Raw genomic sequence first — 25319 nt, 5'->3', positions numbered from 1 at the left:
ACATTTAGGTTTGTTTTCATTTTTGTAACAGTGTTTATTATAGTACAAATACTTTTAATCTTGATGAAATTTCATTTTTCTTAAGGGTATCACGCATTACAATTATGGTACTCTGTCGATGTATTGCTTGTACTTCCACCAGTAACTTTATAAATGGAGTTATTTAAAATCTAGTCATGCAAGGCATTCAACTTTGTTAAAATTTTGTTCTGGGCTCCTAGTATATTCATATGAATTTCAAAATTCTCATATTCATTTCTACAGAATATCTTAGTTGAATTTGATTGGTTTATATTCACTAGATTAACCTGCAAGGAATTTTTTTCTTAAAAACACAAAATTTTCTAATCTATAAATGAATTATCTCTTCATTTGTTCAGGTCTCTAATTTATGTCAATAAAACTTTGTAAGTCACAAAGTATGCCTTATACTTTTTAAAATACACTTATTTTCTACTTTTTAAAACTATTTTCATGTTATTGATAGGATTACATTCTTAACTTTGTTTCCCACTGTTTAATGATAGCATATAAAATATTATTGTTTTTTATATTAATCTTTTGTCTTGCAACCTTGATGAATTAGCTGCAGTCATATCATATTTTATATCATTTAAGATTTTCTACACATAGGATCACATCATCTGAAAATTAATGACACTGAAACTGTTTTTTTCCCACTGAGAACCTTTCTTTACTTTGTCTTTTCCATTCTTTTCTTTATTCCTTTTATACCAATAGCTCTACCTTCCTGTGCAATGTTGAATGAAGGAACTCTGATTATATGCTGGACTTAGACATCATTTATGCCATTAAGTACCAAGTCAATTGTACTGTTTATACATGCCCTTCATTAGGTTGAAGAAATTCTTCTTTCTAGCTTTCTAGCTTGTTGAGGTTTATATATATATATATATATATATATATATATATATATATATATGTGTGTGTGTGTGTGTGTGTGTGTGTGTGTGTGTGTGTGTGTGTGTATTTTTCAAATAATTTTTCTCCTACTGAGGTATTATGGCTAGTAATTTTCTAATATTGCCTTCATTTAATTTTAAAAGCTTCAAATTTTATTTTGATTTGTATGTGTATGTGCTCATGGAGGCCAGAAGAGGGTGTCAGATCCCCTAGAACTAGAATTAGATGTGCTTGTGAGCCAGCTGATGTAGGTGCTAGGAACAAAATCTTGATTGAGGGAGCCAATAATCAGGCTAGCAAGAAACCTGGCACTAGAGAAATTCCCAGGAATCCACAAGGATGACCCCAGCTAAGACACCCAAGCAGTAGTAGAGAGGGTGCCTGACCTGGTCTTGCCCTGTATTCAGACTGATGAATATCTTAAATGTCATTATAGAACTTCATCCAGCAACTGATGGAAGCAGATGCAGACACCTGCATTGGAGCACTGGCTTGAAAAGTCCAGTTGAAGAGAGGGAGGGGTGATAATATGAGCGAAGGAGTCAAGACCATGATGGGGATATCCAGTGAAACAGCTGACCTAAGCTAGTGGGAGCTCTCTGGCTCCAGACTGACAATAGGGGAACCCGCATAGGACTGAACTAGGCCCTCTGAATGTGGGTGGCAGTTGTGTGACTGGGGCAGATTGAGAGGCCACTGGCAGTGAGACCAGGATTTATCTCTACTGCTTGTACTGTATTTTTGGAACCCATTCTCTTTTGAAGAATACTTTCCTCAGCCTAGATCTTGTTGTAATAAGAGTGGCAGGGCTGCGTCCCCGGCACCCAGCCGCCCACATGGCTAGCTTATGAACCAAAATAATTACACAGAAACTGTATTCTTTTAAACACTGCCTGGCCCGTTAGTTCCGGCCTCTTATTGGCTAGCTCTTACATATTGATCTAACCCATTTCTAATATTCTGTGTAGCCCCACGAGCTGGCTTACCAGGGAGGATCTTAACCTGCGTCTGTCTGGAGTGGGAGAATCATGGCGACTCCCTCACTCGGCTTCTTTCTCCCAGCATCCTGTCTGTTTACTCCACCCACCTAAGGGCTGGCCTATAAATGGACCTAGGCAGTTTCTTTAATAATTAACCAATGAAAGCAACAGATTAATACAAGACCCATCTCCATCAAGATCTAGTGGAATGGACCTTGGTCCTGCATCAAAGCAATGTGCTAGACTTTGGTGACTCCCCATGGGAAGCCTTACCCTCTCTGAGGAGTGGATGGGGAGTGGATTGGGGGGAAGGTGAAGAGAGCAGGAGGAGGGGAGGGAGTGGGAACTGGGATTGTTATGTAAAATGAGAACAGATAGGCTTTTTTTTTAAATAAATAAATTAATTAAAAGTATTTAGGTCCTCTTTAAGAGCAATAAGTATTCTTAACTTTTAAGCTCTCTTTCCAGCCCCCACATTCATTTATTTTTTTAAATGGTTGATCAACCTTGCTTCTATGGAGTAACTCTCACTTAGTTATAGTATGTGATTCTTTTTTTCTTTTTGTAAGAGGATGGGGCTTATTGAGACTTTATTAAAGACGTTAGGACTTGCATTTGTTTTATGTTTTGAGCTGCTGTTTTCTCTTCTCGTGATGCCTATGGAGTTTTGTTAACCAGAGAAGTAATGGACTATGGAAATACTTCCCTCATGCCTCAACTTTCTGACTGAATTTGTGAATTGCATGATTTCTTTTTCAAATACTTAATGGACCAGGCCTGGTGGCTCACACCTTTAACATCATTGTTATGGAAGCTAAGGTCAGAGGACTGCATGCAAGTTTAAGGCCAGCCTGGACTACATAATACCAGTCTAGTCTGGGTTACAGAGTGATACTGTGTCTACAACAGCCATAAGCTCAAATATTTGATGGAATTCATTTGTAAAGCTGTCTACACCTTGAATTTTTCCATAGGAAATTTTAAGTTTGACCCGAAGAGGCTTCCATATACAATTTAAGTTTGGCCTAAAGGTGTTTCCATACACAATGCACCATAAAGTAACTTGATATGTAAATAGCTGTAACCTAGTATTATAACTGTAGATGAGTCTCAGCCAATCATGAGCAGACAATCACAAAATTGCTACTAAAACAGACAAGCTACAATCTCTTCCTCAATTCTATTTTCAGTATGTCGTTTCCTTTTTAATGCCCATTGTTCTGGTTAGGTACATCTGGGAAGAGGGAACCTCAGCTGAGAAAATATCCCTAGCAGATTGGCCTGTAGGGCATTTTCTTGATTGATTAATGTGGAAGGGCTCAATTTACTGTGAGCCCTTATAAAAACATTCTAAAAACTTATAAAACATTTCTATTTTATCTTATTGCATTTTCCAAACTCCAGGACCTTATTTGCTAATATGAAAATCCATGTTGTTTTCTAAGTTGTAATGTAAGTGGCTTAATAATATCAACATTTAAAATGGCATATACTGTGACTGTTTGAGATATAGTCTTTTGAAATCATATTTAAATGGCTTTATCAATCAATTTTTCACTTTTTTATTTTTAAAAAGAAAACAAAACTATCTTTTTTCATTATATATACCAATCCAAGTTCCATCCTCCCATTCCCTCCAATTACACCCCACCCCCATGCACTTCTCAGGGAGGGTAAGGCACATTGACGGGGAAGGTCCAAGGCCCGCCCTACTGAGCAAGGAATCCATTCCAAGATAATGGGTTCCCAAAAATCCAGTACAGGCAGTAGGAATAAATCCTGGTGCCACTGTCAGTGACTCCTCAGTCTGCCACAGCCATGCAACTGTCAGATTAGAGTTAAACTGTTAAACTGTTAAAGTACAGTTTTATAGATATAACTAAAATTTTACCATAAGATTGTGGCTTTTTAAAACACAGTTTTATGTGTTTTTAAATATATAGTTGGAATATAATGTTACTTAATTTCATGTACATATTAAATATCCCATTCATACTTAGAACACAATGTACTTTCTCTTACTATATAATTTTCAACTCATTGCTGTTACTTTATATCATTTCAAATTACATGTATATATTGCAATTTTAATTGCAGTACTGTTTTTATTTTTTCAATTGCAGTGTTTTAGTTTCTTTTATATTTGATCATGAAAACTACCAGAAGACATATTCTGTGTCTTCTTTCTACCCTCAACTTGTCACCTAAAAGTACAAATGCTTGAAGCAAGATCACGCCTTCTTTTCCATGTGTTATTGAACTTTCTCCTTCATCCAACTTACCAAGTCTTTGTCTAATGTCCCAGAGACAGATCTGCTTCTTACGCTTGAAGTATCCTCTAAGTCTTCTGTAAATGACTCACTGAAATCTAACTCAGATTGACTCCGGTCTGGAGGGACAAATATGAAATGCAGATGTGAACCAGCTTATTCCATTGTGGTTCTGCATTCCCATTGCAAACATCTAAGTATTTCAATATTTCAGTTTATACATGTATACACACAAACACAGAGAGAGAGAGAGAGAGAGAGAGAGAGAGAGAGAGAGAGAGACAGACAGACAGACAGACAGACAGACAGACAGACAGAGACAGAGAGAATACAATACAGTAGAAACAGCATCCAGGTTCACAAACTCCATGCTGCTTTAATTTGACACACTTACATTTTTATAATGTTTTTGAAATTGCCTTAATTTGAACATGAACACATCTGTATTCATTTGTCCTTTGATCATAGGGAGTTAAATGCTCTGTTATAAGATCCAAGGGTAGGTTTAAGCTGTTTAAAGATTTTGATTTACTCCTTTCGAAATACTAAAAATGCTCATAGATTGGGTCCTTAAGCTTGACAAGAAAAGAACTTAACATTCTTGAAGAGAATTCACTGTTTCCACATTCGACATAAGATGAAGTCAACAGATCATAAATTTCCACTTTTAAATGATGAGACTTCCTTTCATGCAAAAGGGAGTGACTATGGAGATATTGAGAGGTTTTAATTTCATTAGCTACTAGAACATTCCTTCATGAATAGAAGATCTTTATTTCAGTTTTTAAATTAGCAGTGAAAAAATGATGTGCTTCTCAGCAATGCTGTAGACACCTTACCAAGTCAGGGCAGCTTACTTTCACAGAATAGTTCTGTTCTAAAGCCCTGCTGAGACAAATATAGTTGCTTATGGAGAAGAGAGACTGGAGAGAGCAATCAGATACTTAAGTTTGAAATGGCAAATAGAGTGATGAGGAGGGGTTTAGCCCAGTGCCTGGTAGAGTACACTCTAAATGATCGGGGGTTGTGGAAGACATGCAGTAGAAGGTAACTTCATGACGTTAGCATCTAGGATACATTACAGTTTTTCATTGAATGAGTGAACTACTTTATTATCTTTCTTTTAAAAATGTATTCATTTATTTAATGTATGTGCACATTCATGTGTGCCATGATGCAAAAGTGAAAATCACAGGACACCTTTTGGGAGTTGGTTCTCTCCTTTCATCATGTGGGCCCAGGGAACTGAACACAGGTTGTCAGCAAGTGCCTTTACCCACTTCACCTTGTGGTTGGGCCCCCTTTCCTAATTTTGAGAACATGCATTTTTAGAGACCTCTGGTCCTTAGTGCCACACCTGTAAGTGGGTACGCCCACAAACACACAAAAACGTGCACACACAAACCCTTTAGGAGTCTGTTGCCTAGGAAAGGCCTCTTTGCAAGTCAAGTTACAAGCTAGAATCCAGCCTTAGGCAGCATGCAGATACTATCCTTTAGCAATAGATAATGGTTTAATGTTGAGGATTTAATTATGAATTGAGTTCAGCATATGGGACATAAACATTATAATAACAACGTCTTTCTCTGAAGAATTTTCTTACTCATAGGTAATAAACTGCAATATAAATAATATCCATATAAATGAAAAGATTTCTTATTAATATCTTTAATATACATGCATGATGGTTTTTTCTTTGAAGTATCATGGAATTCCTCTTATAGAGATGATATTGTACTTATTTATTTTAATATATATATGAGATTATAGTATAATTTTATCACTTCCCCTTCCCTTAGGTCCCTCCAAACTCTATGTACACACCCCACCCAAACTCTTTTAGACTCATGGCTCTTTTTTTAACTCTTATTACTGGGAAGAGGGAAGGTCAGTTGAGAAAATATCTCTCTCCCTCTCTCAGATTGGCCTGTACGTAAGTCTGTGAGGGATTTTCTTGATTGATATTAATATGGAAGGAACCAGATCAGTGTTGCCAACACTACCCCTGAACAGGTGGTCTTGGGGTGTAGATGGAAGCAGGTTGAGCAAGTTGTGAGGAGCAAGCCAGTAAACCACATTCGTCCACAGTCTGTCATTAGTTCCTGCTTTCCCTTCATGAGAGACTACAAGCTATATAAGGAAATAAACCCATTCTCCTCCAAGTTGCCTTAGGTCATGGTGTTTGTCACAGCAATAGAAAGCGCACTAGGCCAAGCAACTTACAAATAATTCCGTTTTCAAGGATGAAACAATTTGTGTGGGTATATGGAATGTCTAGTCTCTACTGATAGAAGTTTCATTTCCTTGATCCCTAGGTGAGAGTCATAAAAAATGTACCCTAGAACTATTTGTATTTTCTATCTTTCTAAATTGATAATCTCGTATAGCTTTGAACCATAACAATGACTTAGAGCAAAGCTATACACTCAATAAGTAGATTTTATTTTAGTGCATTGGACCTAAGGCTCACCTGGGACCACTCTTAGAAACTGGTTATGCTTTCGCTTATTACTATAATGGATGAATGTCTTCTAAAGTCTAAAACATCTACTCAATATCACATAAAGCAGGCAATTTTATTTGATTCAGTCTTTTTTTTAACAGTACAGTGCTCATATTGTGACTACCTACCCGAGGAAAGGGAGGCCCCCAACACGGCGATGGAAGGTGGCCCAGATGTATTTCTGCGGTGACTCTTTGTCAGTTCCTCAGAGGGGCTTTCCCTGGCACCCACAGTCATGGACTTTTCAACAACGTGATCCTTCCCGCAGAGGAAGAAAATGAAAAACAGGAACATTATACTGACTAATTTCTCTTAAAACCCCTTCATATAAATACACTTTAGTATAAAGATATTTATATGTATCATTGGAGGAGGGGATGAAATAACATTTGAAGGATCCTTATCAGAAGCCCATACTTAGAAAGCTACTGTATAAAATGGAATTCAAGAAGGTTTCAATTTGGCATAAACCATATTTGAATACTTCTTTCACTCAAGAACTAGTGATATAAGATTAGCAAGAAAGATTATATAGGAACTTCTAATCTTACATGGAGTAGCGCTTAGCCTTAGAACTGCTTGGTTTTGTATTTGTCCTCTGTCAACATCCATCTCCTCAAATACTCTGCTGTGGTTTTAATCAGGGAAGTTACACCAAAGGGCCAAAAACAACGGGTACTTTGATCTTCAGGTTGGTGTTACGGGATGATAATAAAATCCTTTAAGATGTGTGCCAAGTGCATGGTTTTTGGTAATTGGCAATCATGACATGAGCAGTTTGCTTCTGGCACATTCTTTTTTTTAATTTTTATTTATTTATTTTTTTTATTTTTTTTTATTCTTTTTTAATTAAAATTTCCAACTGCTCCCCGTTTCCCATTTCCCTCCCCCTCCTCCCACATATTGCCCCCTCTCCCCGCTCCCCTCCCCCTATCTCCACTCCACTTCTCCTCCCCCCAGTCCACTCCCCCTCCCTCTCGATACTGAAGAGCAGTCCAAATTCCCTGCTCTACAGGAAGACCAAGGTCCTCCCACTTCTATCTAGGTCCAGGAAGGTGAGCATCCAAACAGGCTACGCTCCCACAAAGCCAGTTCATGTATTAGGATCGAAACCTAGTGCCATTGTCCTTGGCTTCTCATCAGCCTTCATTGTCCGCCATGTTCAGAGAGTCCAGTTTCAACCCATGCTTATTCAGTCCCAGTCCAGCTGGCCTTGGAGAGCTCCCAATAGATCAGTTCCACTGTCACAGTGGGTGGGTGCACGCCTCGTGGTCCTGATTTCCTTGCTCATGTTCTCCCTCCTTCTGCTCCTCATTTGGACCTTAAGAGCTCAGTCCGTTGCTCCAAATTGGGTCTCTGTCTCTCTCTCGATCCATCGCCAGATGAAAGTTCCTGTGCCGTTCTCCTTGGCCTCTCGTCAGCTCTCATTGTCTGCCACATTCAGAGAGTCCGGTTTTATCCCATGTTTTTTTTCAGTAGCAGTCCAGCTGGCCTTGGTGAGCTCCCAATAGATCGGCCCCACTGTCTCAGTGGTTGGGTGCACCCCTCATGGTCCTGACTTCCTTGTTCATGTTCTCTCTCCTTCTGCTCCTCATTATAACCTTGGGAGCTCAGTCCGGTGGGAGGGTATTTTTTCTCTTTATTTTTTCTTGACCTGTAAGCCCACAAACTTTAAGCTAAAGCAAACTTTTCTTTTTAAGTTGTATCTCAAACATTGTGGCAATAATGGAAAACCAAGTAAGCCAACTCACATAAACAATACTTTCTCTGACCACAATTATCCAAGACCTTGTCATAGTTTCCATCTAGAAGACTGGGTGATCAAAATATAGTTACATGTGTATTGAAATAAAAATGTCATGCATGATGCTTATCAATGTTTATAAGAATGGAGACTTGTAGGGAGCAGGTGAAATGCTGAGTATATGTGTATCGTTCGATATAAGAATAGCCATGTCAAGGACCAATGTCTCATTCCCAGAGGAATGGCAAAGTCTTCTTCTGGTATTTATACAATGTTGATGGTGTGTGTAGAAAATATCCACAGTAGCTTTAGTCTCCCTTGAATGTTTATGGCCAGAAGACAGCTCCCCTACAGAGAATAATCCTCCTGAGATTAGCTAAACTGTCACCGTATTCAACTGTATACAACAAGCCCACCTCCCTACTAGACTGTTATATAATAAACAGGCTGAGATTGGGATGGGGTTGCAGCTTTTCCATCAGAGAGCCCAGTGCACCTGATTCCAACAGTCCTGCAGGAAACAGCAGGTACTTTTTCATCTTAGAGCCATAGGTGATTTAGGGGATGCCTAGCTACAAATAAATGTATGTACATGTGGCAGAATACAGTCTGAGATTAGTTTTCATTGTACACTCTGACAAAAACCAAACCCTATCCCAGCTCTACTGATTTATACAGGGTCAGTGTAAGCTTGCTTTTGTAAAAAAAAAAAAAAAAAAAAATGTTGATTACTTCCATCTACATCACTCTACACCTCAACTCCTTTCTTGATTCATTCCCAAATTAATAATCTCTTCTTTAATTATTATTTTAATCTGTCATTAATATTAGGCCATCATCGAATATATAAAAACAATAGTTCGTATAAACATATATATATATAAATAATAGTACATATACTATAAATATATATATAAATAACATGTGTGTGTAACTTACTGTGTTCATTTAGCATTGCCTGTATGTACATGTGTGTCCAAGGCTGACCACTTGAGATTGGAAAACCTATGTGAGAACCCAGCCTTGGAGGAAACTGATTCACCCCCTCAGAAGTCATATTGTTGGCATTTCATAGGTATATTTTCTCTGTCATGTCTAGGGGACACTATGTAGTTAAACTTTTTTGTTTGTTTGTTTTGGTTTTTGTTTTTGAGACAAGTTTTCTTTGTGTAACAGCCCTGCCTGTCCTGGAACTTGCTCTGTAGACAAGTCTGGCCTCAAACTCACAGAGACACATCCCAAGTGCTGGGATTAAACTTGTGCACCACCACCTCCTAACACTGAGCTTTATTTAATATTTTTTAAAAATCCTGTACTCCTCTTGAGAACTAGGCTGAGATTAAATGTCAAGGAAGATGGCACCATGGTGTGATAACTGTTAAACCTAAGAGAAATTTTACCATTCTTTTCATTATAAATGGTTAATCAGTGCCCACAGGATAAAATCCCTCTTGGTTGCCTGACATCTTAGACCTACAGGAATACTTTAATGAAGTCTCCACAGATAGATCTGTTTCTTACTTGCTTAGCATGCTAATCAATTCAGCTCCAGTAGACTGTATTCAGTATTTCATTATTTCCAACATGTAAAACCTATAGCAGGAAGTATATTTCTTCTAATTCCTCTAATTATCATAGCCTAGCAAAGTTTGTCTAGACTGTAATAGAGGTTAAATGAATGAAGTGGTTTAGGTCAGTTTTTCACAGTTCATCATAAAATTCTTAGCACATGAAAGTCCTCTAACAAAGCAAGACTAAGCTCCTCACCGGTAATTATGATGATGGAAAATTTCCTCACGGGTGATCTGGTGGTACCATTAATATTGAACATTAATAGGTCAGTTAACATTGTACAGTCTTTAACATGTAACACATAGTCTATAGCAAGGGTTCTCAGCCTTTGGGGTTGAAAGACCCTTTCATGGAGGTCACTTAAGAGCATCAGAAAACACAGATATTTACATTAAAATTTATAACAGTAGCAAAATTACATCTATGAAGTAGCAAGGAAAATAATTTTGCAGTTGGGAGTCACCACAACATGAGGAACTGTATTAAAGGGGTGCAGCATTAGGAAGGTTGAGAACCACTGGTCTGGAACTTAGCAGTTTATATCTAGCATAAACAGAGATAGTCAAAAGGTTTTCATTTATAGGAGAAACTGTGCTTAGATCAGTTACAGCACAAGAACAAGTTCCGCTCCCTCACTGTATGTGAATTGAAAATTTTTCCAATTTCATTGTAGGAAATAACTTTGGGCAAAATTGTTCTTTCCCTTCAAATGATACCTGGGAAGATAATCCTTCTTTTGTGATCAACCAAACTGAATTGCCTTATTGGCATTCAGCTGCTACCCACTGGCACAGACACAGCAGTTGATAACTTTTTTGAATGCTTGTTTATCATAGTAGCTGGTAAACATTATCATAATCTTCATTGGAGCCCTCCTTTCCTCGTGCCTTTCCTCGCCCACAATTCTCTTTATAAGGCATGCAAGGCTCCTGAGCCTTGTACAAGTATTCACTCTGATTGGTCAGTGTCTCCTTACTACCAGCTCCTTAAATACATTCAATATCACTCCTTGCTAGGTTACTGAAGAAGAAAATATAGTCATCAACATCCTCTGCACTTTTCTGACAGCTGAACAGAAGCCAGTTGCTGAGCTTAGCATAAATATTTATGAAACTCAGAAGATGCCTTTTATCTAAGGAAGTACAGTTTAGGCTATATTGCAACAGATCAATCAGTGATATTCAGGCTGTCTGAATGTATTTTGATTCTTCCTCCAAAATACTGAATCACTCTGCTCACTACACATCCTGCTGCTACCTTCCTGTTTCCTGTTTCCACGCCCCCTTTAATAGCTGCAGTATGGCAAAGACTTATGAAAGGGTCTGTAGGCTTCGCTTACTTCCCTCAGCTGTTCCTCAACAGCTCCCTCCGGAGATCCCACCTAAACAAATGCTAAGCCTTGTTGCTCTGCTGTATGAGCCCTACAGCAGCAAGCTGGCCTTTTCGGTCTTCCTTTAACAAATTGGGCATGCCTATCTCTGGTTCTTTGTGCTGGCAGCTCCTCATGAAGTGTCCGGATATTTTACAAACTATTTGAGCCAGGGCATTGATTATTAAAGATGGATCAGCCTTCTTTCTATGTGTTGAACATTGATTTGGTCTGTCTGGAGGATACTTTGCCAGCCCAGTCATTTGCATGGCTGATTCTTTCACTTATTTTAAATCTTTGTTTGTCCAGGGCCTTTCAGGAGATTTCATTTCTCTAAATTATGGCTGAATCAAAGTACTAAAGTACATATATAATGATTTCTTAAATATATATTCCAGAAATATGGAATTTCTTGCTTAATAAAAAGTTCTAGAGTGGGTGGTGGTGGCGTGTCTCTTTCGCGAGGCAGAGGCAAGCGGATATCTGTGAGTTCGAGGCCAGCCTGGTCTACAAGAGCTAGTTCTAGGACAGGCTCCAAAGCTACAGAGAAACCTTGTCTTGAAAACGCCCCCCAAAAGTCTAATAGATGTTAATGTTTTCCAAGAATGACTTCCAATAGAATAGTGGGTAAAAGAAAGTATTACTCCCAAATGCTTTGTGCCTTTTCTTCCTTACAGGAAAATAATGTGATACAAACAATAATTTCTCATTTAGCAAATTTATATATAATAGCAATTTAAGCACTTATTATGTGTTTGACCTGTCATTTTAATAGATGTAAAGAAAGAAAATTATAAAACCACTCCAAGGTTCTACTTTTCCTGTAGAGAATCAAATAGCTAATTTACAAATATGTCCTCGGAGAAGTAATGTGAAAGATTCCTATTTCTTTAAATTGCATAGCCATTTAAGGATTGGCCACATAACAGCACCTTTCAAACCTGTCTTGCCCTTTTGTCTTCACTTTGGATTCCTGGCGCAAAGCAAAGGATACAGTCCATTCAACTTGCTGAACATAGCGGACAATGAGGACTACTTACTGAGAACTCAAGAACAATGGCAATGGGTTTTTGATCCTACTGCATGTACTGGCTTTGTGGGAGCCTAGGCAGTTTGGATACTCCTCTTACTAGACCGGGATGGAGGTGGATGGTCTTTGGACTTCCCACAGGGCAGGGAACCCTGATTACTCTTAGGGCTGACGAGGGAGGGGGACTTGGTTGGGGGAGGGAAATGGGAGGTGGGGGTGGGGAGGAGGCAGAATTCTTTAATAAATAAATAAATAAAATAAAATAAATCTGAAAAAAAAAACAGTATAAACAACATGTTCTGAGATACAGAGAATTCAAACTGAATCATAGGTGGTGGTAAAGCAAGTCGTGGAGACTGGATGTCTCTTCACCGTTGTATACTCACTCTACTGCTGATGGAGGTCACACTACGAGCACTTGGGGCTGGTGACCTCTGAGTGGCAGGGATTCCACCATTGCTGTAGCTGTTTGTCGGTGTTCCTCGTCTCGCCTCCTGGTCAATGAGATCTGGCCAAGCGGTACTTCTAAACGAAAGCATAAGGCACATTCGAACATTGACAGCAGTCAAAGATGCAAGCCCGGAAATGTTGATGAGGAAAATGATGACGAATGCAAACCACACCATTTTGACTAGGGCCAGTCACACTGGAGCTGCTCAGTAGTGTTCATGGTGCCTTCCTCAAAGACCTACAGGAGTTCAGTAGGTCCTGTGCCCACATTCCAACTTGTCTAATTCCAATGTTGTCTAATTCCAATGTCATTTAACTGAGCTTCACCCTACCTTTCCAACTTTATTTCCCAGTTTTCATCAGAACTCTAAGTCATTCATAGTTCTCAACTGACAAAATTTACAGGCACATCTAAGTCATATGCTTCTCTTTTTTTTATTCTTTGTCCATGAGAACCCGCCACTCCTTTCAGTACAGAAATTCTGCCTTCCCCATCAGATCTTTCTTAACAAGCACAGACCTTGTTTTTCTTGCTCTCCTCAGTCCCTGTCCACTTACAGGTTTTGACTAACTGTTCCCTCTTGCCACAGAGTGTATTGTTTAGTGTTTTAAGTCTTGTGCATATGTGCAAGTTAGTTATTGACATCTGACTAGGAATCTTGAAAACCCTTCTATATAGCATCCTTTTGATAGCACGGAACATCTTTGGCCTCCTCTCTCTAGAGGTAACTCCAAATTTCAGTACGATGGATATAGCTCAAAGTAGTTTCTCACTGCCTGCTGATCCTGACAAAATAACACATTTGCTGTTTCAATTGTTTGAAGCAATTTGGAGTTCTAAGTTTTAGAACAATTTCCCTGAACCACTGCATTTTGACAACAGTTAATCAATCCGCACTTTTCTACATGCGTTCATCTCAGACACTGACCCAGTAATGTGTCATGTCCATAGATGATCGATTCTCAGAACAATATTCTATATAAGTACATCTCCATAATGTTTGGGGGGGAAATCACCTTTAAAAATGTCTAATTGTGAATCTTTCTAAAAGTGCTTAAGAAGGTAAAAAAAGAATTCATGTGAATATTTGTGCTTCTATGTGTTGAAGGCCTTCCAACACCCAAGTGGTTTTGCCAAATTTCCCAAGATGGTTTCAAAAGGGCGGAAAGCAAAGTCTTATTTACTGTAGATTCTTTGGCAGCATCTGGTTAATCAGAATGATGACATTTAACAGGTTCACCTGTAGTAAGAGAAAACTTCTTGTGATCCTAAGTCAACTACTGGAAAGTATTGTTGCCATCAGCATTAGCTGAAAAACGACACAGACTTTCCTATTTGTTCATGACATTTACTGTGAGTCTCAAAAATATTTCCTTTTGCTTGATTATACCAAGAAAAGGTTTAATCTAATGAGACACAGAATTTTAAATGCTTAGCTGCCAAGTGTTTTTTTTTTAGATGTTATTTAAAATAGGATATAAGTTCATGGACCTTTGCCACTTAAGTAGGAAGATTATGATGGCATGTTCATTAAATTTAGAGAAGTTTGAAAGCAAATTAAGAAAGCTCCATTTTTGATGTAGCCATGATTTAAATATGTATTAGAGACCATTGGCAACAAATGTTCAGGCTCACGTGGGTAAAGGGAAACTGGAAAGAAGGAGACCCAGTTGACAGGGTCTGTGGGGCTTAGTTATGTTAGGTTATGGGAAGACACATTTTCTAGATTAGAAGAGTTTTGTCTAACTTAGTTTATGAAATATACTTTGAAAAGGCCACGTGTTTGTTAACTCTAATTCCGTGATGCCCCCAAATATTGACAATGCCTTTTGAGACATGTGCATTTCTGTACAGAGGACCCAAGGATAAGGCAGATACTATATATTGCCTTGCCTTTCTGAGCATACGTAATACTCTGCCAGGAATGGTATCTAGGAAATAATTTTCCAGCGTCCTCCCTTTCTAGACTGATAATGTTGAGCTTGCACTACATGGTCAAATGATTATGTCCAGAAGGCAGCATTAGAGCCACTAACACTGAGACCAAGGTATAAAGCATGGTACCACACAGAATGCAGGATATTCCTTCTGAGGCATATAAGCTTCTTTTTTTAAGTTCTTTTAACTATTTTAAATCTGAAATGAATACATAAGAAAATGAGAAAGAGAAGTTATAACTAGAAAATGAGATAAGTCTGATAAATGAGGAAGAAATATAAAGCTCTAAAAAGAAAAGAGAAAAAGGCTAAATGCAGTTCTCTTCTAGTCTTTGGTGTCCCCAAATGCTACATCTTTAAACTTTATGTGAGCTAAGCCTTGAGCCCTCTGTTGTACATCTGAAACAGCACATTGGATACCCTGAGCATGTGATGTAGAAATAAGTATATTAAAACCCCCTGTCTGATTCCAATACACAGAAAAAGCTGTAAAATATTGTGCCAAACTTCTTAGTAAGTTCATTAGTCTCAGACATGCATCTGCCTACACTCATTTTTTTCCATGTACCACCATGTTTCCTGCTTAGTATAGTGCTCACATGGAAAGGGCTGAGCTGCCCTCACAATGACTGTCTTAGATGAAGATACATTTTCTGGTTTAGCGAGTAACTGTGAGATACTAAGTGTTCCCTTATAATAATTTTGTGGCTAGCAAGATGAAAATAATTTCTCATTTTTAGATTGATGATAAAAACAAAAGAAGAAAAGTATCTTATGATACATAAATACTATAATTCATATTTAAATATCAATAAAGTTGTTTCATTTTCTAGACTTATCTCATTTAATGTTGTTGGAAAGCAGGCATACCCTTTCATTTATGTATTGTTTGTACTTCTTTCTTTCTCCAACAGAATTGAAAAGTTGAGGTGGAGAATTTATAGGCCATAAGGCCAAACATTAGCTTGAATATACGTACTCATTCACAGATATGAATATCTATATTTAAAAATCAAACTATTTGGAAAGGCTTACGCATTCCAAAGAAAAAAGTTGTACATGGGTTATAAATACAGACTTTATGCATCTTCTGATGATAATATTACTGAATCCGTATTTTCCTACCTGTTCTATCATTTATCCTCACTTTAATACTTAAAGAATTCTTTATTCATAAGCCCTCAATTGTCTGACAATTTTGCTTTAGGCTGTTTATGACCATTTGTGGCTTTGGTTTCAAATCCCTTGTTTCCATTAAAGAAAAGTCTCCTTACCCAATAGAAGTTAAAATAGAAAAAGAAGGAATTAGATCTGGATGCAAGGACAATAGTGGCACAAAGCTTATGAGAATAACCAAATAATAACTAATTTGACATAAAGTCCACTCCACAAGATGGAACTCATCCCTGACACTGCTTGGGTGACCAAGAACCAGAGACTAGATAGCTCAGGGACCTAGAGTAAAAGCAAACACTACCAGTCTTTAAAAAAATAAAAATGTAGAGATAAAATGACCCCTACTGATATTCTGTTATACTCCTAGATTGGTACTTTATCCAGCCATCATTAGAGATGCTTTCTCCTGCAGTAGCTGGAAACAAATACAGAGACCCACAGACAGACATTAAGCAGAAAGAAAGAAAGATTTAGAACACTCATCCTCAAAAGGGATGCTCCCATAAAATCCCTTCCCCAGAGTTCAGGGAACACCATGGAAGAAGGGGAAGAAGAATGTAAGAACCACAAGGGCTGGAATACACTAAGAAAACAAAGAAATCAACACAAGCAGAGCAAAGCTCATATGAACTAAAGCAGCATGCACAGGGCCTGCACCAGCCTACACCAGGTCTTCTGCATTTATATTATGGTTTCCAGCTTAGAGTTCTTGTGAAATCCCTGAGTGGGGAAACGAGTGGGCCTCTGATTCTTGTGCCTTCTCCTGGCCTCTTTCCCTTCTGTCTGTCTGTCTGTCTGTCTGTCTGTTTGTCTGTCTGTCTTGTCCAACTCTGAAGCCAGAGTTTTTGCTTTATTTTATTTTGTTATGTTTGGTCGTTATCCCTTGGAAGACTACTCTTTTACAATAAGAGACAGAAAGGGAGTGGGTCCGAATGGTAGGGGAAGTAGGGACGAACTGGGAGGAGTAGAGAGAGGAGAAATCAAAATCAGGAATAATCTATTTTTCAATAAAAGTAAAAAAGAAAAATAGGAATTAGTAGATCTCGACATTGAAAACAAAAGCACGGAAAACAGCTGAAGCTAGGCAATTCTTCTGTGTCTCAAAACCATCAGAGAGAGAGAGAGAGAGAGAGAGAGAGAGAGAGAGAGAGAGAGAGAGAGAGAGAGAGAAAGAGAGAAACGGGGGGGGGGAGTTCTGAATGTGTCATGGGTGGTAACTGTGTATATGGAGGTCACTGGGAAATCTTGAGTTTCATTTTTTCAGTTGCCATCCACCTGTTTTTGACACAGTCTCTCAGTGGCACTTGAACTCACCAAGTAGTAGCCTGACTGTGGGTACAAGCATGTACCTCAATTTCCTAACCATTTTAAAGGTAGAACACTATCCCCAACACTCATAGGTAAATTTATGGAATAAAATTCGCAGGTTTTTAGAGATACAGCACACATAAAAACAGTTTTAAAGCTTGTTTTTTAAAGGAGTTTGCTGAGTAAATTATAGTGTTTCATTTAAAGGAAAAAGTCAAATAAACTAGTGTTGACTATGTACGTGATCTTGACTGCAAACTAGAACACTCCCACCATGCTATAGAATAATACCATGAAGAAGATGTTGCCTACCTGAAATCTCAGTTGCAAAGAGAACAATTAAAAATTCTACATAGGAAATGAAAATAACATTATTTCTAATGAAAGTAGAGATATTATTAAATCATGGGATGGATTTAATAAACTTACTTTCACCAAATATACATACAGAAAGCAGAATTTTTTTTGAATAGTGAAGGTACCTAATATGCCGTATTTCTAGGAGACATGGAAAACAGAAAAGTTGAAGCATAGAATGAGGATGAGGTTAACTAAAAACTGCATTTAATGGGGTGCTCCCTTTTGTGTTTAGAACCAAGCAAAACAGTTTATGAAACTTCACAAACTGCATGGCAATCAGTCCCAGAGCTTGTGGAGAGCAATTAAAAGTAAAAGGATAATCTTGGTGTGTGTATAGGGGACCGAAGTGGAAGAAAGAACCACAAAATAGGTGAATATGATGATGTGGAAAGGCTCATGGCAAGAATGCTTGCCATACCCTTCAGCAACATGGAAGAAATACAGCTCCATCTTCTACCAACTTCTACTAAACAGCACATTTCAGGCTCAGTGTTCTACATTTTTATATAATGTTAAGGGGACATTGCTAGTGTCCCACCTAAACCCTCACATCTTATTACTAGTTCTATGTAGTGATATTTCATTTGTATTGTAATAAATAAAGCTTGCTTGAAGATCAGAAAGTAAAACGGCCAGCCAGACGGTGGTGGCACATGCCTTTAATCCCAGCACTCGGGAGGCAGAGGCAGGTGGGTCTCTGTGAGTTCGAGGCCAGCCTGGTCTACAAAGGGAGTTCCAGGACAGGCTCCAAAGCTACAGAGAAACCCTGTCTTGAAAAACCAAAAAAAAAAAAAAAAAAAAAAAAAAAAAAAAAAAAAAAAAAAAAAAAAAAAAAAGTAAAATGGCCTGATTGATTAGCCTTACAGACCAGGCAGTGATAACATACACGTTTAATCCCAGTAGCCACACAGTTTGCCATAGAAACTGGGCAGTAGTGGTGTACGCCTTTAAAGCCCTAGAAAGGAATATAAGACGGGAGAAGACAGCTCTCAGACACAGTCTTATTCTGAGATTCCTGGAGACAGGATCGCCATTTTGGACTGAGGTAAGAGCCAGGAGCTAGCTGTTTTGCTTTTCTGAACTTCAAGTAGAACCCCAATTTCTGTCTCTGGGTTTTTATTAATCATGGTACAGTTCTACATAATTCTTCATAGTTTCAAAGAGCATTTCTGATGGTGCTTTGCAATTTATGTCTTTAGGCTTTGTCTATTGACACTACAGACAGTTACATGCCTAGAAATGACTTGGAATTTTTCTCCCTCTCACCCACATAGTAGAAAACTTAGATTAAAATACAAAATTCTAAGTTAAAATTTAACTTTATATAAATAATAAAAATTTATTAAGAATTGGAGCCTTCTAAATATTTCACTATGTATACTTATACTAAAAATGTTGTTTATCTCAAATTCATGTTTATCTAGATATCTTTTGTCTTTATTTGTTGCTTGAGGGGCTAGAGAGATAGCTCAGTGGTTAAGCACCCTGACCACTCTTGAAAAGGACATACATTCTTTCCCCAGAACCCATGTGGCAGCTCACAACAATCTGTAACTCTAGCTCTAGGCACATGTGTGGCCCACAGACATACATGCAGGCGAAACACCCATATACATAAAATACGTTAAAAAAAAGTAAGTTGTTTGGTTGATAAATCTCTTACATGAATCCTTGTCTGAAGGTCTGTTTCTGGTGGGGCACAACAACCATTCACTAGAACTTAGAAGGAATTTGGAATAGCTGCTTTTAGTGGCATCCCATTGATTAACCACAGTTTACGTTTACAACCTTTAAAAAATGCCTTTTGTTTTGTATGTCCAGTTTCTAGCAACTAGTGCATAGCGATTTGTTATGCTCTCCTCAGAGGCTGCTCTGCCTCTCGTATCCTGTTTATATTTCTCCAGTTTTGAAACTACTGACAATAAATAAATCAACTAGGCATCTGATAAAACATCATTTCCACTCATATATGATGTGAGTTTTTTAAAAGGATACCTGAGCCCAGCTGCTCCAGGAAAAAACTAATGAATCTTGAATGCTTTATCAAGAAGAATAGAGAATAATTGCTTAGCTGGGTCAGGTCATTTATGAAAGAAATGGGCATCTCACAATCTCTTTAGATGATAGTTAAAAAAAGAGATAGCCCCCTCTACTTTTTAATCAATTACTTGGAATGAAGTGTTGCCATAATGTGAATCATCCCCAAGGTCAATAAATGTTCCAGGGAAAGGACAGCTTGCTCTCCTGATCTCTTTTTTGAGTATCTTCATTTTCTTGATAAGAAATCCTTGCTCTTGACATGCTAAAGCCGAATAACTCTGATGCCAATATTTGGATTGCCTATAAACTATTTCAGATATTCACAACTTAAAAGATAAAGTCTTCTTTGGCAACATAAAGGAGACATCTGGAAGAGGTTGTGGGGACAAGTGGGGAATGAATATGATCGATATACATTGTGTGAATGCAGAAAATTTCCAAAGAATAAATATAAATATTTTTAAAGTATAATTACAGACTGTCTTACAGTTTATAATTACAAGAAAGTCTTGTGTCAAAACACTAGTATGTGATGAAACATGCCCATATGGCATAACTGCTTTATAATTATTCATGCCCAGCAACAGAAGAGACGAAAGAAACAAATCCAGGCAGAGTGACTCTGGAATAACAGTTAAAACACCTTGATCATGGGGAGAAAGCTCCTCATTCTTGATGAGTCAGTATAAGGTAAATAATTCAAAATAGCTTGATTTAATTTTCCTCAATAGGCCCGGGATCCTTTATTTTTTTTAAACAAGGAACTCAGTCTTTCCTCTTCTTACATGGTACCCTTCTTAATGTTAGCCCAAAGTAGAAAACAGTCTGATTGGGCTGGAGAGATGGCCCAGGGCTTAAGAGTACTGATTGCTCTTCCAGAGAACCCAGGTTTGATTTCCTGCGCCCACATGGCAGTTCATAATCACCCGTCACTCCAGTCCCAGGAGATCCGATATCCTCTTTTATGGGCATCAAGTATGCATTCAGTGCACAAACATATATCCAACATAACATCCATGCACACAATAATAAAAATTAAATATATTAAGAAAAATGAAAGCAAGGTGGCTCAACAACAGGGTCCCAAAGAGGCTAAGAAAAATAGACCAACACTAATTTAGGTACAATATCATTTTGAGTGACGAATTTCCTATCTACTCAGAGCCAAGGAAGCAAAAAGAAAGACCAAAGATGAGATTTTTATTTCTTTTTTTCTTTTTGAATTTCTGAGATATGGCCTCACCATGTAGCCACAGCTGTCCTGTTACTTATTATTCAGTCCAGGCTGTTCTGAAATTCACAACAGTCCTGCTTTATCATCCTGAAAACTGAGTTAACGGGCAATACCATGACTGATTGAGGTTTTGAAGAAAAAAAGATGTAATGAAGGCAGCATAGAAGGGAAGTCAAACTATCCACATACCCAGAGAGGCTAGGTATCAAGGAGGGCTCAAGGAAGGATGCTCAGATCTCCCTGGGAAGAATTTCATGGGTGGACTGGGGGAGGGTGGGAAGAGGAACTGTTGTGGAATACTAGTTTAATATGTGTTACATTCATTTATGCTATAGAATATTTGTTTAATGATGCAGAGATGTGTTGTATTTTTACGGTACATTTGTTTGACTCTGTAAGGCTATGTTACTTTGCCTGTCTAAAACACCTGATTGTTCTAATAAAGAGCTGAACATTCAGTAACTAGGTAGGAGAGAGAAATAGGTGGGGCTTGCAGGCAGAAAGAATAAATAGGAGGAGAAATCTAGGCTGAAGAAAAAAAAGGGAGGAGAGAGAAAAGAGGTTCTGCTTTTGTTTCCACAGATGAGAACCTGTGAATTCCTTTCAGGCTAATGCTATTTGATGGAACAAGACCCCCTGAAAGGTCTCCATGAACCCTAAAAATACTTTGTCCAACAAATAGCAGGAAGCAGTTTGCAGAAAACTATGCCCAAATTCCCAAAATGATTACTTATAAATGTTTTCTTTCATTAAAGGAGGATATGATATAGAAATAAATGTTTTGCATTGGTATAGATCTTGATCTATTGATACAAATTCAAGGTCAATGCTGTTAATATATATATATATATATATATATATATATATATATATATATATATATTCTGCTCTTGTTTAAGGTATTGTGTTTGTGCAGCTCATTTAAAAATGGGCTTATAGGAAATCACAGAGACTGAACCAGCAACCAGGAAGCCTGCAGGGCTGCATGGGACTGACCTAGATCCTCTGCATATATGTGACAGTTGTGTAGCTTGGTCTAAATAGAAATTGAGGAAGAGTAGACTGGGGATGCAGAGAGGAGGTAGGGGGTACTGGGAGGAGAAGAGAGAGGGGAAACTGTCATTAGGATATAAAAAAATAAATAGAAGGGAAATGAAATAAAACTATTTTTTATTGATTTTTATTGAGCTATATGTTTTTCTCTGCTCCCCTCCCCTTAAACCCTCTTCCACGGTCCCCATGCTCCCAATTTACTCAGGAGATCTTGTCTTTTCCTACTTCCCATGTAAATTAGAACCATGTATGTCTCTCTTTGGGTCCTCATTGTTGTCTAGGTTCTCTGGGATTGTGATTTGTAGGCTAGTTTTCTTTGCTTTATGTTTAAAAACCACTTATGATTGAGTACATGTGATAATTGTCTCTCTGGGTCTGAGTTACCTCACTAAATTTAATGTTTTCTAACTCCATCTATTTGCCTGAAAATTTCAAGATGACATTCTTTTTCTCTGCTGTATAGTACTCCATTGTATAAATGTACCACACTTTCCTTATCCATTCTCTGGTCAAGGGGCATTTAGGTTGTTTCCAGGTTCTAGCTATGACAAACAATGGTGCTGTGAACATAGTTGAGCATATGTCTTTGTGGTACCATTGAGCATCCTTTGGATATATACCCAAAAGTGGTATTGCTAAGTCTTGAGGAAGGTTGTTTCCTAAGCAAAACTAGTTCAAGGGCAAAGATGCTTTGCTTGCATTTTAATCACACAGGGGTTCTTTAATGATACAGAGAATATATCTACATTATTGAAAAATTTGAAAATTCTGAAATAACACTGATCCTCTGAGAGAAGATAATAAATTATTTTTTCTTATAGTTTTTCTCTACAGTCTTAGAAAAAGTGATATGTAGAAGAATTCTAGAGAAAAATGAAGTCCATATAAACAGATATAATAATAAAATACTAATAATCAAAACAATATCTTCTCTGGGGACATAAATAGTTCTGATTTTTTAAAATATTTATTTATTTATTTATTTATTTATTATGTATACAATATGCTTTCTGCGTGTATGTCTGAAGGCCAGAAGAGGGCACCAGACCTCATTACAGATGGTTGTGAGCCACCATGTGGTTGCCGGAAATTGAACTCAGGACCTTTGGAAGAGCAGGCGATGCTCTTAACCACTGAGCCATCTCTCCAGCCCTATAGTTCTGATTTGTATGCTAGACTCCAACATGGAAGATCCTGTGTTCCATGCTCAGTACCACAGTGAGAAAAAAGGGCCAGGTGTTATAAGAAAAAATGAAATTCTGCTTGTAGAACCTAAACAGAAAAGAATAGAAATACTAGCAGAATTGCAGCCACCTGAGCAGTAAAAAAACAAAATGGAATTAGCATGTGAACAAATGAATGTACCATGAGAGCAGATAATTTTTCCTTACTTTTAGCTTTGATAGTAATGAAAATAAGGCCTGGCATATGCCAGAACAAGCTAGAAAATCCAATGTTATTAGAAGTGACTATGCTCTTGGCTATCCTGATGAGTGTTGACACTATGTACAATAGATTCTCACTTGACCCGTCTGGAAATCAGTTAGAGGCAGTGAAACAAGAAATAAATGGAATTACAAGAAAATTCCCCAGAGCAACACAAAAATGATGAAATTATTAATAGTTTTTGAAAGCTGCAAAGAATGCATATGACACTTAGAGGGTTTTATTTTAGAAGTTGAAACAGAAAAAGACCAAGAAATCAATGAAAGAATTATCTGCCATGTACACCTCTATTTGAACTTAGAATCCCAACTCCCCAGACATAAGGCTGCAGCCTTTCACATGACAAAAAAAAAATGTTTCTCATAGCTGTAAATCAAGAGGAAAGGTTTTCTATAACAACTGCAAAACATCTTCTTGTCTTTTGTATTATATGTGAGACACTCTCTGTGTGCCGGTCCTTTACAGATACATAGACTCCCTATGTGGGTAGAAGGTTATCAACCTGATTTCCAGGCTTCCCACTGCTCAATTTGTCGCTTACCTGTCTGATCCAGAGGCTGACTTGAAACTCTGAAGTGTATGACTGTCTAAGTCCAAGCTATAGCTCCTCCCACTTTCAGGTTTTGGAGTTCTGATTTCTCCTCTGGTTGCTGATCTGAACTTGCTCAGAAGAAATCTGAAAATAAACATATGAATTCAAGAGCAAGATAAGAAAATTCTTATCATTATACTCATAGACTAAAGCATCCGTCCACCCCCATTGGGGAATCTTCTAATTTCAGTAAATGGTAATTAATACAGACTCACAACTGGGAAAGGCACAGGAAACGTGAGACTGCAGAATGCTTAGCTTGAAAAGGAACATATATACTGTTCCACTCCTCTTCAGGCTCAGGGATTGTTTCAGAAGAGGGGACAGAAAGATTGAAAGGGCTAGAGATGTTGGACAACTGCAAGGAAGTATTATCTTCTGGTCACAGAATGATAGCAACACATATGAACACACAATGTTTGTGACAGCATGCAAAAAACCCACATATGCAAGTCAAAGCCAGTCAAAAATGCCAGTGTGCAAAGGAGAATTGTGTGCTAAATTCCTATCCGTACCCATGGAGCAACTGCCAATCTCTACAGAGAAGAAGAGTCAGGCTTCTCTAAGAATGTAGCCCCTGGTAAGTCAAATACAATCAAGTGGAAGGCCAAATATCCAAGACTATTTAGATATTACAAATAGGTCTTGGTAGGTTAAAAAAATAAAGGAGGGGATGTAGAGACAATCTAGCAGTTAAAATTACTAACTGTTCTTCTGGAGGACCCAAGCTCAACTCTCAGCACCCATACAGTGACTCACAACAGTGTATAACTCCAGTTACACTGACACCTGACACCCTCTTCTGGCAATCTTGGGCACCACACACACTCATATTGCATAGACATTCATGGAGGCAAAGCACCTATACACATTGTATGTATATATAATATGCATAATGTAATTTCCAGTGTAGCTCAGTGATAGAGAACATGCTTAGTAAGAACTAAGATCAGGATTTGAATAGTAAAAATAATTTATATTACTTTTGCCAATAAATAATTTTTCAATAAAAGACCATGACTGAGGAGTTTTGGGTAGTGGGGTGCCAGGGCCTCTAATTCCCCAGTAAGCATACTGCAGCCAGGTCTCTGTCCCTGCTTAGCAAAAGACTGCTTAGTTTGGAAACTCATCAGTGGCAGCTGAGATGGAGAAGCATATTCCAGGCTGGGATTCTTTGTAAGCAGGCTGGGAATAGGGAATTGCATAGAAAGGAACTGAGTGTCTGGGACAAACGAAGGTGGCAACTTAGAGCAGACACGATTAGAGTTGGGACTACCTTTCTCGTTAGTGGAACCCAGAACAGTTCTGGGGAATAAAAGAATATGCTATG

At 38.0% G+C, this 25319-nt stretch overlaps 1 protein-coding gene across 2 annotated transcripts in view; it reads right to left on the bottom strand.

The window, feature by feature from the left end:
• Positions 1-25319, bottom strand: part of Sytl5 (synaptotagmin like 5) — a 317882-nt gene that overhangs the window by 43405 nt on the left and 249158 nt on the right. For both annotated transcript variants that reach the window (XM_057760021.1, XM_057760023.1), the window contains exons 7-10: positions 23939-24073; positions 12779-12917; positions 6806-6935; positions 4187-4293 (exon numbers count right to left, since the gene is read on the bottom strand). In XM_057760021.1, the coding sequence (XP_057616004.1) occupies positions 4187-4293; positions 6806-6935; positions 12779-12917; positions 23939-24073 (511 nt within the window). The remainder of the gene's footprint in view (positions 1-4186; positions 4294-6805; positions 6936-12778; positions 12918-23938; positions 24074-25319) is intronic.

This window comes from Chionomys nivalis, chromosome X (genome assembly GCF_950005125.1).
Source record: "Chionomys nivalis chromosome X, mChiNiv1.1, whole genome shotgun sequence".
Taxonomy (NCBI): Eukaryota; Metazoa; Chordata; class Mammalia; order Rodentia; family Cricetidae; genus Chionomys; species Chionomys nivalis.
Note: the sequence above shows the minus strand (reverse complement) of the source record. Positions and strands in the feature narration are given on the sequence as shown.